General features: G+C 36.9%; 2 protein-coding genes across 2 annotated transcripts in view; both read right to left on the bottom strand.

The window, feature by feature from the left end:
* Positions 1-7,922: 7,922 nt before the first annotated feature.
* On the bottom strand, positions 7,923-14,577 carry LOC140136808 (contactin-associated protein-like 4). The gene is made up of 4 exons (XM_072158405.1): positions 14,481-14,577; positions 11,999-12,129; positions 10,343-10,550; positions 7,923-9,455 (listed from the first exon to the last, which is right to left on the bottom strand). Exons 3-4 carry the CDS (start codon positions 10,545-10,547, stop codon positions 9,304-9,306), a joined length of 357 nt encoding a protein of 118 aa, XP_072014506.1. The 5' UTR covers positions 10,548-10,550; positions 11,999-12,129; positions 14,481-14,577; the 3' UTR covers positions 7,923-9,303.
* Positions 14,578-14,604: 27 nt separating this feature from the next.
* The window catches only part of LOC140138325 (laminin subunit alpha-2-like), a 188,060-nt gene continuing 184,976 nt past the window's right edge, over positions 14,605-17,688 (bottom strand). Inside the window, exons 60-61 of the mRNA XM_072160235.1 lie at positions 14,978-15,131; positions 14,605-14,654 (exon numbers count right to left, since the gene is read on the bottom strand). Of these exons, the coding sequence (XP_072016336.1) occupies positions 14,605-14,654; positions 14,978-15,131 (204 nt within the window). The remainder of the gene's footprint in view (positions 14,655-14,977; positions 15,132-17,688) is intronic.

Raw genomic sequence — 17,688 nt, 5'->3', positions numbered from 1 at the left:
CAGCTCAGGACCTTCACCAGCTGACTATTCACTATCTTAGTGCATGTTAGTAACCATTGGTTACTCCTCCAAGCCTGGCCTCGTACACCTATTCCGAATTTTGATCATTTCGATCAGTGGTTCGTAACAAAGAAAGCGTGATCCAGTTGACCTAGGAACGGTCTTATTCTAACGTGCACTACGACAGCGAATTCTATCAAATAATAAAAATTCAACTACCTCTAGTCCAATGATGACAAGCAGTTCAACCATCACTCAATTCTTTCGATTCATTCTTTAATGATTATTACATTAAGCACAAATTTAAACAAATTTTACTCTCAATGGGAGTCTTTATTTCAGAATTTAAAATCAATACAATGATGTCCAGCTTACAGCTCGCATGACTCCCTTTCAAAGAAACAATCATTTCCAAATGTTCATTTGTTCATTTAAAACATTTTTTCCCCAAAAGACCTATTTTTTCCCCAAAAGACCTATTTTTTTCCCCAAAAGACCTTTTTTTTTTTTGTGTGTTTTGGGGGGGGGGGAAATCAATATCTTCAATACGAAATGTCAAAATTTTTAATTGATCATCGGCTTTTCATCCCAGCTACATACAAGTTTACTTAGAGAACTGTTAAATATCAAAAATTTTAATAATTTGTGATAAAATTTGTATTATATCGCAAAGTTCTAAAAATCAAAATGATTTGATGTCATCAGGACATTCCTTGTATTCAGAATGCAATTCGATAGGTCTGGTATACTCTCAGCTCCACAAAAAATACTGTGCAAATGTGTAAAACGCTCATACCCCACCCTTAAAAAGGTCTATAATCCATTCCACATTGATTAGGAGTAACCTGTATTTTTGTATGGGTGTTATTTTTTCCATTGAGGGGCTCATTAACTACATGGACACTATGCAGTTAGAAAGAGATTGATATAAATACTTAATGCTGTTACCTATTTCAGACAATGGTTGAGGTCCAATGGTCTTTAACCTTTTCACAATGCTCCAAATATGATATGGAATATAATGTAATAAAATTTTTCCACAAATAACTCTACAATTTGTCAAAACTTCTTCATACATGTTATTGTTTTTTACATCTCTATCTTGGCTAAATCTTGGCTTGTGCCCAAGCACCAAGTATGCTTACTTGCAATAGGCTATTCCATTTAAAATCCACACTACCCCTGTGGAAGATTGTGGAAATGTCTTCCACAGGGGGAGTATGAATTTCAAGTGGAATAAAAACATTAGCAGCTCCATTTGAAACCGACCCTCCATCTATGGAAAATTCAGGTTGAATCTTTTTCAGAGGGTGTATGGAATTCAAATGGAGCTGCCTAATGTGCTCATTCCATTTGAAATTCATACTCCCCCTGTGCAGGATATTTCCAAAATCTTCCACATGGGGAGTGTGGATTTTGAATGGAATGGAACGCTGCCAACTAAAAATCATACCCTCTTATACCACGACAAGGGTTCCAAATCAACAGTGCAACAATGGTTGAAATAACCTATTAAAAAACAGTCTCTAAAATGCTAATCCTTTCCTAGTACAAACACATGACTTCATATTCATAGATATAAGGATTTCATGGACCCCCATTGAATTGTATGAGAAACCCTTAATACAGAGCATATCCACACATGTACAAGGATGATTTGTCTGAAAATTTGTTTTTAAAGTAATCATAGAATCCACTTTTGCTTTGATATCAGCCATTTCAATAGCCTCATTATCCTTATTGTATCTATTCATATTACAACTATATTGCCCTGTTGCTGGTGATTAATGCTCTGCGTGCTAGTCATAAGCTTCAACATAAAAAGACCAAGTTTTGAGAAAGTTTCTCAAAATATCAAGAGCTATCTTAAGAACTACTGAATCAATACTAGGCTTATTTGTACTCATTTTAATGCATTTTTCATGTTGATTCCAAATATGGTCATGAAAATTTACATTTCTAAAATTTTTGAATTTTTAAATTTTTTTAAAAACTTGTCGTCTGCAGTCGACACCCGCGTGAAGAGAGTTAAGTTTGTTTTCCTTTAAATTGAATAATTAAGTCATCACAATTTAAGTTAATAAACTCAGGTTATTCCCATGTCAATAAAAAGAAACCTGACGTCAATCAGTTATAAATTATTTTACTCATTACTCCCCTGCCTTAGTTGTTGACAAATTGTATATATAATGCTCAGTACAAGTGTTGTGTAACTTAATTAATCCATTGTTAACAATGTTTATAAATATTATGGAAAATAACCTCGCACAAATTATCCACCACACCCTATTTATCTAACGCTTCACAAGTCAATTTTATAAAAATAAAATTATGAAATTATAAAAAGACTCCTGACTTCAATCAATTTTACTAATTACCCCCTGGCCTTAGTTGTTGACAAATTGTATATATAATGCTCAGTACCAGTGTTGTGCAACTTAATTAATCCATTGTTAACAATGTTTATAAATACTATGGGAAAATAACCTCGTCCAAGTTATCCACCCTATTTATTGAAAGCTTTCCATGTCAAGCTTCTGAAGGAAAAAAATGTGACATGGACATGTCATGTACAACGTCCAGTAAATTCTCTATCTTTAACATAATAATAATATTTCTGATATTGAAATTACCTCCAGAATAGTCAAAGATATAATGTGCACACATCGTAGTCCCTGAGTTTTTGAAACCATAAATTAACATATTTGAAGTCCAAAAATCTCAGGGATTATACAAAATACTGTACTATGATCACCAAGAAATTCAAACTGAATAATCATCTGAATTTAGAAAGAACCCATTTCCTTCTCATACATAAATTAAAAAGAAGGGTATGAATTTACTCTTGATATCACACCAATGGATTACACTCTTAAAGGATATAAACTGAGCTCAAAAAGAAGGTCATATCTTAAAATCCTGTCCATCAAAGTCAACCAAAATTACACACATGCTTACTTATCCAACTGACACAACAGCAAAATGCACTGACATGGAACAGCTTCCTGGACCACATTAACAGCCCAATAATTGGCACCCAGCAAAAGAAATCTGTGTAGAGCGTTGGCCCAACAAGCAAAAGGTAGACCCGGTCTAACTCTTTTGTGCATACGGACCCCTGCACAGGCAAACGTCCAGAGTTTTTCTGCATGTTTTGTTTCCATTGTAATTTCATGTTTAATTGTCTAGTATGCGATCCATGGTTCTTCTTTCCTCTGTATAAGAAGTATACCAATGTCATCAACCCTACATATGAACCAAGATCATGAGACATTCCATGATAAAGATATGGAATTACTTCTCATTTCAAGCTGGACAGAGTATAGCAACTCATCACTACAGAAACACAGGCCCATAACCAGGATTTATTGGGGGGGGTGATTTTGAAAAAGTTGATTTTTTTCCCCAAAAAATTTTGACCTTTTTTTTTACCAAAAGGGCATAAAAAAACCAATATTTTTGCTAGCTACACTCGCACATGGGACTTTTTGGGTCAAAAAGGGGACCTTTTGGATTTTTTTTGAGGGGGGATGTCGTCCGCTACCCCAGCCCCCCTGGTTACGGGCCTGCACAAACATTTCACTGAAAGAGTTTATTAAAAACCGCAACGTAAATCTAAAACATGTATCCAGCACCATAATTATACTCAACCACTTCAGTATAATTTTGTTCATAATCAAGTCAATTAAGCCTTTGTTCTGATTGTCATATAGCTTAGATTTAATCAGTTTAATTGAATACTTTTGTTTCTGAAACACAGAGTTGATTGGATTTTCTATTTTTAATATACCATGGGCACTACAGCCTTTCTTACAGTGTCCCTGATTGGTTCATTACATGATATAATCATCTGAGTAACCAATCAAAATTGAGCTTATATAGAACTCTTAGCAATTTTAAACTTAATTTCTTTCAGCCCTACTGACTATTCTTACCACATCTCTGATTGGCTCAATACATGATATAGCCCTCTTTATAACCAATCAAAAGAGTTCTTTGAGGCTGGTAAATCGGCTGGTAGTGCCCATGGGGTTAATATACCAACATGAAAGTATTACTAATAACATACACAGCATTATATGGATAACTATTTGCAACTTTTAAAAATGTCTTAAAAAAACACTTTTTGTCAAATACCAAGTTTTAAAAATTTAAAAATTTCTTTCTTTAAAAGATAATCATTATGTCACACCCTATTGAATGACCATGATGTCAAAATTCTCACATAAAACACTGAATTTACATAATATACATGCTTATTTATTATATAAAATGATTATGTAATCTGTTTAGTGTCATACAAGATGTTGAATTCAATGTGCTATTCCTTTAAAATCCACACTACCCCTGTGGAAGATGTGTCTAAATTAAACAAATTGGGTAACTTCCATTTGAAATACTCACTCCAGTTGTAGAAGATAATAGGTGGCCATAATACAGGTGGAGTATGGGTTCCAAAATGATATAACCCTTAAGCTTATTACAAAAGCTCCCAGAGAAGGACTGCACTCTGTTGCTCTGATCACTCCCCTGCTAATTAGTGATGTGGGACAAGCTTTGTGTTCCCTTCATATGAGTGCCAATCAGATTAATGGTTTGTTGTTTGATTGAATCAACAATCAGAACTCTTTAATTGCCTGTTGGGCCACCGCCCAAATGTTAGTACCAGAATACATAATTGCAAGATAAGTCAAACTCACAGCCTTAAAATTTAGTATCAGAATACATAATTGCCTCTTAGGCCAGACTCAGAGCCTTAAATTTGGTACCAGAATACATAATTGCAAGTCCAAGTCAAACTCACAGCCTTAAATTTAGTATCAGAATACATAATTGCCTCTTAGGCCAGACTCAGAGCCTTAAATTTGGTACCACAATACATAATTGCAAGTCCAAGTCAAACTCACAGCCTTAAATTTAGTATCAGAATACATAATTGCCTGTTAGGCCAGACTCAGAACCTTAAATTTGGTACCACAATACATTATTGCATGTTGGATCACAGCCCTAAATTCAGTACCACAATACATAATTGCTTGTTAGGCCACCGCCCTAAATTCAGTACAAGTATTCATAATTACCTCTTAGGCCAGACTCGGAGCCGTAATTTGATACCGAATACATAATTGCATGTTAGGTCAGACTCACAACCTTAAATTTAGTATCAGAATACATAATTGCCTGTTAGGCCAGACTCAGAACCTTAAATTTGGTACCACAATACATCATTGCCTGTTGGATCACAGCCCTAAATTCAGTACCACAATACATAATTGCTTGTTAGGCCACCACCCTAAATTCAGTACAAGAATTCATAATTGCCTCTTAGGCCAGACTCGGAGCCGTAATTTGATACCGAATACATAATTGCATGTTAGGTCAGACTCACAACCTTGAATTTGGTAATAGAATACATAATTGGATGTTGGATCACAGCCTTAAGTTCAGTACCAGAATACATAATTGCCCGTTAGGCTACATAACCAGTGGCGTGTCCAGGGGGGGGGGGCTTCGGGTGCTGAAGCCCCGTACTTTGTTAAAAATTGTGTAAAATCAGCTGTTTTTTGGCGATTTTAGCCATTAAGCCCCCCGCATAACTCTGAAAGCCCCTCTGAGTCCCCCGCAGGAACAGAACCTGGACACGCCAGTGATAACTATACTAAAAATTTCAATTGAATGAACACAGCTTTCAATATCTGTACTCAATCCAACCACGATCGTATATTGCGTATTTCAAACTACAACACGAACACACAACCTTGGATACATTAAAATAAAATCCTAACCAATCAGGAGTGAGTTTCCATGGTTGACTGTACTTCTGTGTTACGCATGCACTTCTGTGTTACGTATGCACAGTCGCACACGCTGGCATACATCGCGCAGTGTAAGCGTAAAATTGTCACACTATATCAGACTGTGTTCATTCAATTGAAATTTCTAGTATAGGTCACAGTCCTATAAACACTTTAAAAGCATCACATTTTACAATGTAAAATATACATGATAAAATCCCATAAAGCAAGCCTAAACAACAACAATAAGCAACATTTCAGCATAGCACAAAGTAATCAAAATCATAATAAATATCTTCTTTTTTTTTTTTGGTGTCCTTATTTTTTTGTGAAAAAATAATACAATTATAAATCATTTTCTTTGCTACAAGCATAGACTAAGGACAATATATACATTTACAAGCTAACAATTTTTGGTTTGAACTGTTTCACAGAATCACACAACAAAGTTGAACCACTCCATTAGCTTAGGAAGATTTCAATATGGGGGGAGGGCTGAAAACTAAAATTTTTTCGGTGGGCCACCCTGGGGCGGTGGCGGAGAGGGTTTCCCTCCTCGGAGTCAGAAAATTTTACAAAATATAGGTCACAAACACCCATTTTCCCTCTATTTATCCCAATTTTTAAACTTCACCTAGGATTATTGTGGGGGCTGACGGGTACTAGGTATTCCAGCCCCCGCACCAAAATTATTGAGGGGGCTGAGCCCCCGGTTCCTAAGCCTATGTACTCCATTCATGAATTGATTTGGTAAAATTTAATTCTCTGCAATGGAAACATACACCTTGTTGCTAAATAAGATAATATCTGGCTCATTTCTGGTCGCAAATTTGTGATTTTTGAATTTTAAATTTTATGATAAAAAATTCCAACAAAAACTGGAAAACTTGCATCTCTGACACACAAAATATTTAGTTTCTGAGCAGAATTGTGACATTCCTCATTCCATAGTGGCATTAGCGTAAAATCAATAAAATATGACCACTGCAAAATTGCCCGAAATGGTGGGAATTTTAAATCCTCGCAAAAACATGCTTGAAATTCCAGAGAAGATTTAGAGTTCACCTTCTCCTGTGCCTTAGGGTAAATTTCATATGCAAATAGAGAGCTTCGGAAATCCAAACAAGAATTAAGTTTCCATGTAATTTTGCTGGTAGGAATTTTATGAGAGGGCACTTTTAGGTTGTGCCTAAAATTCCACTTATGTCAAGGGAGCCCATAGTGCCTTTACGGTTTAAGGTTTACAGGTCTGTTTTTTGTGTATATATGAACCTTAGGTCACTGGTCTGCTTTTGGTAAAATAAGAAGCATGTCGATAACCTCCTTGGGCTCCTTTGCCTTGGAGTAAATTTCATGTACAAATAAAGAGCTCCCTCCTCTGAAAGAAGACAAGAATTAAGGGTATGTGCCCTTATTTGCTAATGGGATTTTTACGGGAGGGCACTTTTAGTATGCGCATAAAACTCCAGTTATGTCAAGAAAACCCATAGCGCTATTAGGCGAATCTTTACGGTATCTGTCTTATACAAGTATGTTAGTTAAGAATTCAGGAGTCCATCATTGTTGTGTGATTATCTGAAAGGAATCACACTATAAAATTTGGACGTATATTACTTCAATCAGCTCATACCTACTACAGTGAAGTTTGACCCAAAACTCAACAAACAAGTGGCTTCTACTTCATATAAAAACACCTTTATTTGGTTTCAACTCAAATAACTTGGTTTTGAGCTTCCAAACTTCTTGAATGTTATACAAATCAGAATTGTTTTGTGTCATAAAACATACCGTATTTCGTCAAATTGACGCGTTTATTCAAGGTCAATTTTAGAACGATAATTCCCGTTAAAATCATTAGGTAAACTTAAAACTCACACTAAAATGACGAACTATGAACTAGAAACACTGACTTCTGGTTCACTTCCGGGTTTCCAATCCAGATTTCGCCAATTATTGACGCTATTATCAACCATGTGGGCAACTTGGTAAGCTTACTACAAAAGATAGCATGGAAATATCGGCATTTTTGAAACATCTTGGTTGAAAAAAGTGGTGGGGGCGTTTATTTGGGGGGGCGTTTATTTGTGGGGGCGTTTATTTGTGGGGGCGTTTATTTGAGGGGGGGCGTTTATTTGAGGGGGGGGGCAACTATTTGACGAAATACGGTAATGAGCCACAGGTGTGATTTTTGACAAACTTCGCAGGTAATGACCTTTCTTATTATATTTTGTCATTGCTTGAAAAATAAATACAATGCTACTGATGGTAACTTCACAATGAAACATAAAAATAAATTACACAGTACTTTTAGAAATATGTACAATTTATATATATTTGCTACCTACAAGCATTTTCTAACAATAAATTGTTTCTATATATTGAAAAAAGTAATTTATTAACTTGAAGAGAGTCCATGCCACTGATATTTCATTTCACTAAATCTTGCACACTATTGCGGCCATAGGCTTCAATCTTCGGGGCAGGAGGCGTGTCAAGCCAAAAGCCTCCCTCCATTGATGGGTTGATGCTAATGCTATTGCCACAACCAAGGCTGTAACCTATTTTGTTGTACACTTGCCAGTTGTATGTTAACCCCTTGAGCACTACCTGCCGATCTAACATTGCCTCTGATTGGTCAATTACGTGATATCTTCATTCTTATCACCAATCAGAATGGAGCTTTGCAAATAATTCACCCCAATTTTTTTTGTGTGGTGAAATAACTCTAACAATGTTGCTGATTGGTCCAATTGATAATGAAAACTTCTTTTTGGCCAATTGGCAGGTAGTTTTCATGAGCTCATACTAAAAAAATACCTGAAAGATTGAAGCTCTGGTTGATTAACATAATAGCAATTGTGTAAATGAAAAATACTCGGCTAATTGTGACTTGAAATGATGCACCAATAATTACATCCCACACAGGCTTGTGGCAATGCATTCAAAACCCTTGTCTAAAGTTTGTTCAGCTCATAATTGTCAAAACTTATTTGGTTTTTGCTACCATGTGCGTCACTTAAGTTGCAACTCACGCTCACATAAATTACACTATGATATAAATTGCATAGGTCCTGCGCACAATTGCGTGCACACCATTCTATATCGATCAATACACAAGTTATGAGTCATATTTGTCACCAATTTAAGCTAAACAAACTTTAGTTGAGTCCATTCTCCATCAAGTGTGATTCCAGCAGCTGATTGTTACACTGAGAGAAGCCTTGCAGGCACTAGGATCCACAACATGCTCATCTATCAGGGCACAGTTCTTTAACCCCAATACATTTGTACATTCATTGCATGACCTTTGAAAATTTGAGTACAAAAACTCATACTCTGCAACTTGCATAAATCTTGCACTATGAATGTCTAATTGAGGTTATTGAACTATGCTATTCAGATAAGGCCATTGTGGTCCCTAGTGAGGTTATATATCCAGAAGTCCCCATGCTGGAATTAGAGCTATGCAGATATTACTTGACCGGCCGGCAGGACCCATCTATGTGTATCATACTCTAGGACATTGGTCTGGTACTACATCTTGTAACGACGGTAATGTACTAAAATCTCTCACTGGAGTGCCGTTTAATACCACATTTCTTATACATCCCATAAAGGAACGTGTTGTCATGGAGAATGTCATATCCCCAGATGTAATGTCTGAAACAGAATATAAAATGAAGAGTATATGTGGTTATTGACAGGTGGTGGATGACATGATCGAGCCGGCAACTTGTGAAACCGCCCGGCCGTATGGCATTTTTAATATACTTGGTTAGTTTTGTGGGGTTCATTATCGAACCCCAACGGTTTTAGCTTGTATTTATATTATTTATTAACATAGGCCTATTTGTTTGTGATATTTCAAGCGTTTTAAAATTTCAAAATAATCCCATTCAATTACACAGTTGACGATGAAAATTTACTGAATTTAGAGAATGCAATGCAGCCACCACCTGGTTATTGAGGTCTTTGTAACGAATGATCACATTGACCATTTACAGGTTACATGGCTGCGCATCAGTTGTTTTGAGGGTACTGTGAAAAATCTTACCGTTTTGCCTTGGAACCGTTCTGAGTCCAAGCAGAATGTTTAGATATTTCACAATACCAAAAAATAACTGATGCAAAGCCATTAACCATCACTTTTCAATTTTTAATTAACTTTGCATCACATATCCTTTTTTTTTAAATACAGTCATTCCTGAAAATTCAGTAAATGACATCATCATTTTGCATATGAATTTTAGATTGCTAGGTCTACAATCCCTTCATTGTACTTGTAATAACAAACTTCTTTTATTCTTCTGTTATTAAGTTCTGGTTCTAAAGTTCTGTCATCAATTTTACTGGAATCGAGGGGTCAGTGACACAAAGACGTAACTCCATTGATTTCAACTGGGTGCAAAATGGAGTTACTTCAATGTGTTTATTGGAAAGTGCTCAAGTTTCTGACAATTTTGATATCAAAATCTCATTTTCGAAAAAAAGAAATGGAGTTATGTCTATGTGTCACTGACCCCTCGAAATGATAGTCACCGTCTTACCTGGATTGCCTCCAATATATAGCGTATGGAGAGAGTCCCTAGAGTCAGGGCGGTTAACGCTTCTCTGTTGCTGCATATCACCATCAACAACCAGCTCAACCCATGTTCCACCTGACCTTACACTTAGAGTGTGCCATTGGTTGTCACATATACTAAATTGAGGAATAAACTCCCTCTTCAGATCCATATCTCTTAGTCTCAACATTATCTGTAAGAAACAAGAGAAAGGGTGTTGTGATGCTTAACTCCATGAGCACTACCTGCCGATCTAACATTGCCTCTGATTGGTCAACTACATGATATCTTCACTTTAATCACCAATCAGAATGGAGCTTTGCAAATAATTCACCCCAATTTTTTTGCGTAGTGAAATTATTCTAACAATGTTGCCGATTGGTCCAATTGATAATGAAAACTTCTTTTTGGCCAATCTGCAGGTATTTCTCATGGGGTTAATTAGTATTAGTCCAGATACCCTAAACATTTTGGGTTAGTTTAGTGCACATACCGTAAAGGTTCGCTCAATGGCACACATGGCCTCCTTTGCCTTGGGGTAAATTTCATGTAAAAATAGAGAGCTCCATCCTCTGAAAATTCTAACAAGAATGACGGGTATGTGCCAACATGTGATGTGATCAAGCAAAATCAGTCGGAACTCTGAAACATTGATTTTGAGATATAACCAAACAAAGGAACTATTTCCTTTTGTTTCCTAGTATTTTGGAAACTCTTTAATTGCTCATATCTTTGGAACTGGTTGTTCCATTCCAACGGGGATTTCTGCAAAATACAGCTTTGTTAATGCTTTTTTTATTAGAAACTGAAAATTTAATATTTCCAAGTTCCTACATATTTTTTTTGATCGCATCACATATTTGTTAGTGGGATTTTAAAGCCCCATTAGGCAAATTTTTATGGTATGTAATTTGTAATTTGAATATCACCATGAATACAAGACTCTGTGTCTTGAATTGCTATTTTGCTATGTACTACCAATTCTGAAATATGGTTGCGAGAGCTGGTTAGTTTCAAAGGCAATGGAAGATTGATTGCAAGCAACTGAAATGTGGTTCCTCAGACGATTGCTGAGGATCCCTTGGACAAGTCAGACCACGAATGCAACTGTATTACATACAGCTGGCAGTCAACAGATGCTCCCGAAGAAGATCGGGAAACTGCAACTTGATTTCCTAGGCCACTTTATGAGGAAAGAAGATCTGGAGTGGTTGTTTCTTACGGGGCAAGATTAATGGAAGGCAGTGATTTATAGTACGCTACGCACAGGCATAATAAACCTACAAGTCTCAGCACACTTAACAGGAATTTGCTGACCAATGTGACACAAGATACAATATATAAAACATTTAGCAACACTCAGGGACTTGCAGCTAAGAAGCACACACCCTATTCATACCACAATAAACCATTTTACCCAGGATCAGTTCCCCTGATATCTTGCACGAGTCACCGAGACAATTAAGCAGTTAGTTCGTTGCCCTAGGGAATTTCGATATTAGCTCAATATTCCACAACAACAAACAGATAATATGCCTGAGCTGGAACTCACATCACCACAAACAAGAGTCTATAGGCCTATACCTCACAGCAATAGCCTTTCTTTATACTGCTGGTCATTTTCTGCCATGAGGAGCTTACCTTTCCTTGGAATAGTTCCACAACTAGCGAATTCTGCACTGTAGTACCGGCAGCTATCAGAATACCATCTTCCTGTGTAGTACGGAATCCTAGACGAAGCTCAAAGTTTATGGCTAGATCTACCTTGTCATCTGTCAAAGGAAATCATACAGAAAGTAAAACCATATTGTAACATTTGCCGAGAAGGAAGTCCTCAATATTTTTTAAATTCTGTTCATTAAACGATTGTAATGGACTTTAGTAAACTAACATACCCTGCAAAAATCAAGACTTTAGGAGTTGAGTCAAAATCCAAGATACTAAATTGTGTGCTGTATTACCGGAAGTAGCAGCTTCTTCCTGATGCTTTGGATGTGGGCAGGACATTCAATACTCTTGTCAGCCCATGAGTTATCAAAACAGGATTTCGGAACCGAGGGGGGCACAACTTGTAAATTTTTTACTGACGGAAATATTTTTTGCCGATGGAAGTTGGGATTTGTTGACCCAAATCTTTTTTTGCATGTTTTGAAAAAGTGAAGAGCCAAAAAAAAGAAAAAGGATAATATGTGGTAAAATTCAATTTCATTCACAACAATTTTTCATAATTTTTCACCCTTTTTTCTGTCACCCTGGGTAAAAAAATAGTCTATTGTTAACCAAATTTTTTTTCACCAATGCCTTCCGTCTACCTCACATGAACCGACGGCCATGACAAGCGGGTGCACCGTCCCCTGCCCCCCCACTAGCTACGCCACTGCCCATGACCACACTGTTGGATGGGCTGTTGCAATGACACACAGTTTTTAGCTTGTGCCACTATATTTACACATTCCGCGACTTGTAAGTGTGACCTTAGGAGTGCACACCAGTAAATACAAGTCTCCTACACCATGGGAGGAAAAAATCAGTGTTTCAAATGAGGAAACGTGCAACACAACTTAATTTAATACATTAGAAAAGGCTTAAAACCCAACTATTAGTTCCTGATTCATATTTAATCCTCATTTAGGCCTGGGAAATAGATTGTCTGTGAAAAATGAGCAGGATCTGACTTTTTATGACAATTTGGCTAAACTTTCAAAATGTGTTACATTTCAGAAACACCAAGCAATTCGTTAGGTGGCGTAAGCTGTGTGGGCTATAGGGTGATCTAGTCAGCATTTTTCTGTGAAAAATTGCTGGACTCTCTATATAATTTCTACAATGGATGTCTTCATCTGACCTTCGACTTGCAGAAAGGGCAAGTTTTGAAGAACTGAGTCGCTCTGGAGTCAAGAAAATGACGTTTTCCCAGACCCTGTTTGTACACAAAGTCAATGGGGGCTATTTACTGGTGTGCACCCTTAGGATCACAGCGGTAATGTCAGTTGGTACATGATTTACCTGCCTATAAACAGCAAGAGTTGTGGTGTACTTAAAAAGTACTTTCGTAAAAGATGTGCTCAAAACTCTGTTCATTTAATGATTGAGTCTTCACTTACCTAACACAGCATAACCGGATCCTTGGAAATAGGCACCTATTTCTGTATTAGTATAGCATGGAGATATGTCTTCTGTTACCTCTGCATTCTCTAGCTCTATACGGGGGGGTTAGTCTTCACTTACCTAACACAGCATAACCGGATCCTTGGAAATAGGCACCTATTTCTGTATTAGTATAGCATGGAGATATGTCTTCTGTTACCTCTGCATTCTATAGCTCTATCACGGGGGTGGGGGGGGTTTAGTCTTCACTTACCTAACACAGCATAACCTGATCCTTGGAAATATGCACCTGCTTCTGTATTAGTATAGCATGTAGATATGTCTTCTGTTACCTCTGCATTCTCTAGCTCTATACTGGGGTTAGTCTTCACTTACCTAACACAGCATAACCTGATCCTTGGAAATAGGCACCTATTTCTGTATTAGTATAGCATGGAGATATGTCTTCTGTTACCTCTGCATTCTCTAGCTCTATACGGGGGTTAGTCTTCACTTACCTAACACAGCATAACCTGATCCTTGGAAATATGCTCCTATTTCTGTATTAGTATAGCATGGAGATATGTCTTCTGTTACCTCTGCATTCTCTAGCTCTATACGGGGGGGTTAGTCTTCACTTACCTAACACAGCATAACCTGATCCTTGGAAATATGCTCCTATTTCTGTATTAGTATAGCATGGAGATATGTCTTCTGTTACCTCTGCATTCTCTAGCTCTATCACGGGGTGGGGGGGTGGGAGGGGGTTAGTCTTCACTTACCTAACACAGCATAACCGGATCCTTGGAAATATGCTCCTATTTCTGTATTAGTATAGCATGGAGATATGTCTTCTGTTACCTCTGCATTCTCTAGCTCTATACGGGGGGGGGGTTTAGTCTTCACTTACCTAACACAGCATAACCGGATCCCTGGAAATATGCTCCTATTTCTGTATTAGTATAGCATGGAGATATGTCTTCTGTTACCTCTGCATTCTCTAGCTCTATACACGGGGGGTTTAGTCTTCACTTACCTAACACAGCATAACCGGATCCTTGGAAATATGCTCCTGTTTCTGTATTAGTATAGCATGGAGATATGTCTTCTGTTACCTCTGCATTCTCTAGCTCTATACGGGGGTGGGGGGGGGTTAGTCTTCACTTACCTAACACAGCATAACCGGATCCTTGGAAATATGCTCCTATTTCTGTATTAGTATAACATGGAGATATGTCTTCTGTTATCTCTGCAGGGGGGGGTTAGTCTTCACTTACCTAACACAGCATAACCCGATCCTTGGAAATAGGCACCTATTTCTGTATTAGTATAGCATGGAGATATGTCTTCTGTTACCTCTGCATTCTCTAGCTCTATACTGGGGGTGGGGGGGTTTAGTCTTCACTTACCTAACACAGCATAACCAGATCCCTGGAAATATGCTCCTGTTTCTGTATTAGTATAGCATGGAGATATGTCTTCTGTTACCTCTGCATTCTCTAGCTCTATACGGGGGGGTTAGTCTTCACTTACCTAACACAGCATAACCTGATCCTTGGAAATATGCTCCTATTTCTGTATTAGTATAGCATGGAGATATATCTTCTGTTACCTCTGCATTCTCTAGCTCTATACGATTACCATTCACCACAAACTTACGAATGCATCCATTGAAGCTACGAACCTCCTGGTTACAAAGAAAAAATGTCCTTTATTATTACACTGATTTACTATGATGCACAGTAAATATTAAGTGCTACCCACACAATAATTTAAGATCCCAATCAAGCCTCAAAATAACAGATCTGGACCAGAAGCCACACATTTGGAAAAAGCAGCTCCTGGTCCTGTGATTATTTAGTGAACCAGGAGCCATTTTTAAGTTTCAATTTTACACATTAATACAAAACCCCATTCAAGCCTCAAAATAAGCAGATCTGGACCAGGAGCCGCACATTTGGAAAAAGCAGCTCATGGTCCTGTGATTATCTAGTGAACCAGGAGCCATTTTTAAATTTCAATTTTACACATTAAATACAAAACCTGCTTTAACTACCATACCAGGCTCTATTATTTTTATTTAATGTAGAGCGTGGTTCATATGATATGGTGTGGACCAGGAGCCAAAATGTTATGACCATTAGGTAAATGGCTCCTGGGTGCTTGCTTATTTTGAAGCTTGATCCTGATTCAACTGGGTATAACCATGGCAATGGATATGCACCTCGAACTACCAGTGCATTATACATGTGTACATCCATATCAAAATGATGCCCTTTCTATATGCAGGGACAAAATATTAGGTTGAGAATGCAAATATTTTAATTATGAGACCTAACAGATAACATCTGTGAGTTTTTTGATGGTACTAACATTCTTATATTTTAGTAATTTGAAATTAATTCCTATACAAGGATCAAGCATGTTAAAATGGTCCATAATTGGGTGACACATACACCAGCCATTCATATTTCATTTCATAATGAAATTACATGTACATTATCTCATACCACTTTGTCACTGTTTTCACCTTAAACTCAATCCCATAAACACATGCATTGATAGCATTGTAGATCTCAAAATTTCATATTTTAGTGTGACAAGTCCAAAATTACTCATGACTTGAGCTTCTCGCACAAAAATATTCAATGCTAAAGACGTATTGTGGCATGATCGTCAGGAATTATGTTTATTTTTAAAGACAATTTCTAAATATATTCAAGCAATTTCCACATTCTGAAATAGAATCGTATCATGTTTTGTCATCATTTTTTTAATACTTTTTACAATTGTGTATATTATATCAGTTCATTGGTTGCAACACAAACTCACAAATTTGTACAACTTAGTTTAACACAACTCTTAGTAAATACATGACACATAATGACCGCTACAGACTCTAGTATTTGACATAGAATACTCAATGTAACATTCATTATTTAATCTATTCCCATTCTATTCCCAGTAATGTTTAAGTTCTAACGAATATTTGGTAATGTAAAATTGATCGATGTTAAGTACAATGTCTGTTGGAAATATAATATCAATTTTACGCTATTAACCATTCATTAGAAGTTATACATTACTGGAATTAGCATGGGAATCGATTACATAACGAAGACATGTTATATTAAATATTCTACATCCACTAAAAAGTCTGTAGGGACCTTAATCCAATTATTTGATTGACCGGGGAAACAAGCACTGTAATGGGCTGTTCCATTTAAAATCCACACTACCCCTGTGGAAGATTTAGCTAAAATCATCTTCCACAGCGGAGTATGAGTTTCAATTAGAATAGACAATTGGGTAACTTCCATTTGAGATGCTTACTCCAGTTGTGGAAGATATGGGTAAAGCCATAATACATGGGGAGGATGAGTTTCAAAATTAATGCTAATGTGTTCATTCCATTTGAAAAACATACTCCCCCTGTGAATGATATTTCCAAAATCTTCCACAGGGGTAGTATGGATTTTAACTGGAATAGCCCAATGGGTGGATATAGGATTGATTTGATGTGGTAAGTTAATAGGATTTCTGGGAGTGAGAGGGAGTCACCAGGGATCCCAATGATATTAGTACACCAGTAATGACACCATGAAACCTTGACATGCAAGATTGTGTGCTCCAATGAGAATTATAGTACAATGACACAGCAATGGGAAGGTGGGGTGGGGAGCAAGTTGGCACAGCGGTAGTTCCCTCGCCTTGCACTACTAAGGTCCCAGGTTCAAGCCCCGGCCGTGACCAAGGCCTGTATGTGCACTTGGTTTATCCCGATCCATACTCCCTCTCGCAGGTTTTCTCCGGAATCTCCGGTTTCCTCCTGCTTTCAAAATCGGTGATTAGTTGTTTGGTTATCACAAACTTCACCAAATGGAATTTGGGGAGCTGTAGAAAATTGGTGGATGTAACAATCTAAGTGTAGATAGGTTTGCGCCAGGTTCGGCTGCAACCAGCCTAGTAGATGTGATCTGATTATGCAGCAGCAAAATTACAGCGCTTTGAATCCTTTGAAAAAATGTGCTATATAAATTCTGAAATTAATTAATTAATTAATTAATTAATTAATTAATTAATTAATTAATTAATTAATTAATTAATTAATTAATTAATTATTTAGTTAAATTTATTTTTAAGATGCACAAATCATTGCTTTTTGTGAATACTTTATTTATTTAAATTTATTTTTAAGATGCACAAATCATTGCTTTTTGTGAATACTTAAGGCAAACAGGAGA

Source organism: Amphiura filiformis, chromosome 17 (assembly GCF_039555335.1).
Source record: "Amphiura filiformis chromosome 17, Afil_fr2py, whole genome shotgun sequence".
In the NCBI taxonomy this organism is placed as follows: domain Eukaryota; kingdom Metazoa; phylum Echinodermata; class Ophiuroidea; order Amphilepidida; family Amphiuridae; genus Amphiura; species Amphiura filiformis.
The sequence above is the reverse complement of the archived record's forward strand: the minus strand, read 5'-3'. Positions and strand labels throughout refer to the sequence as shown.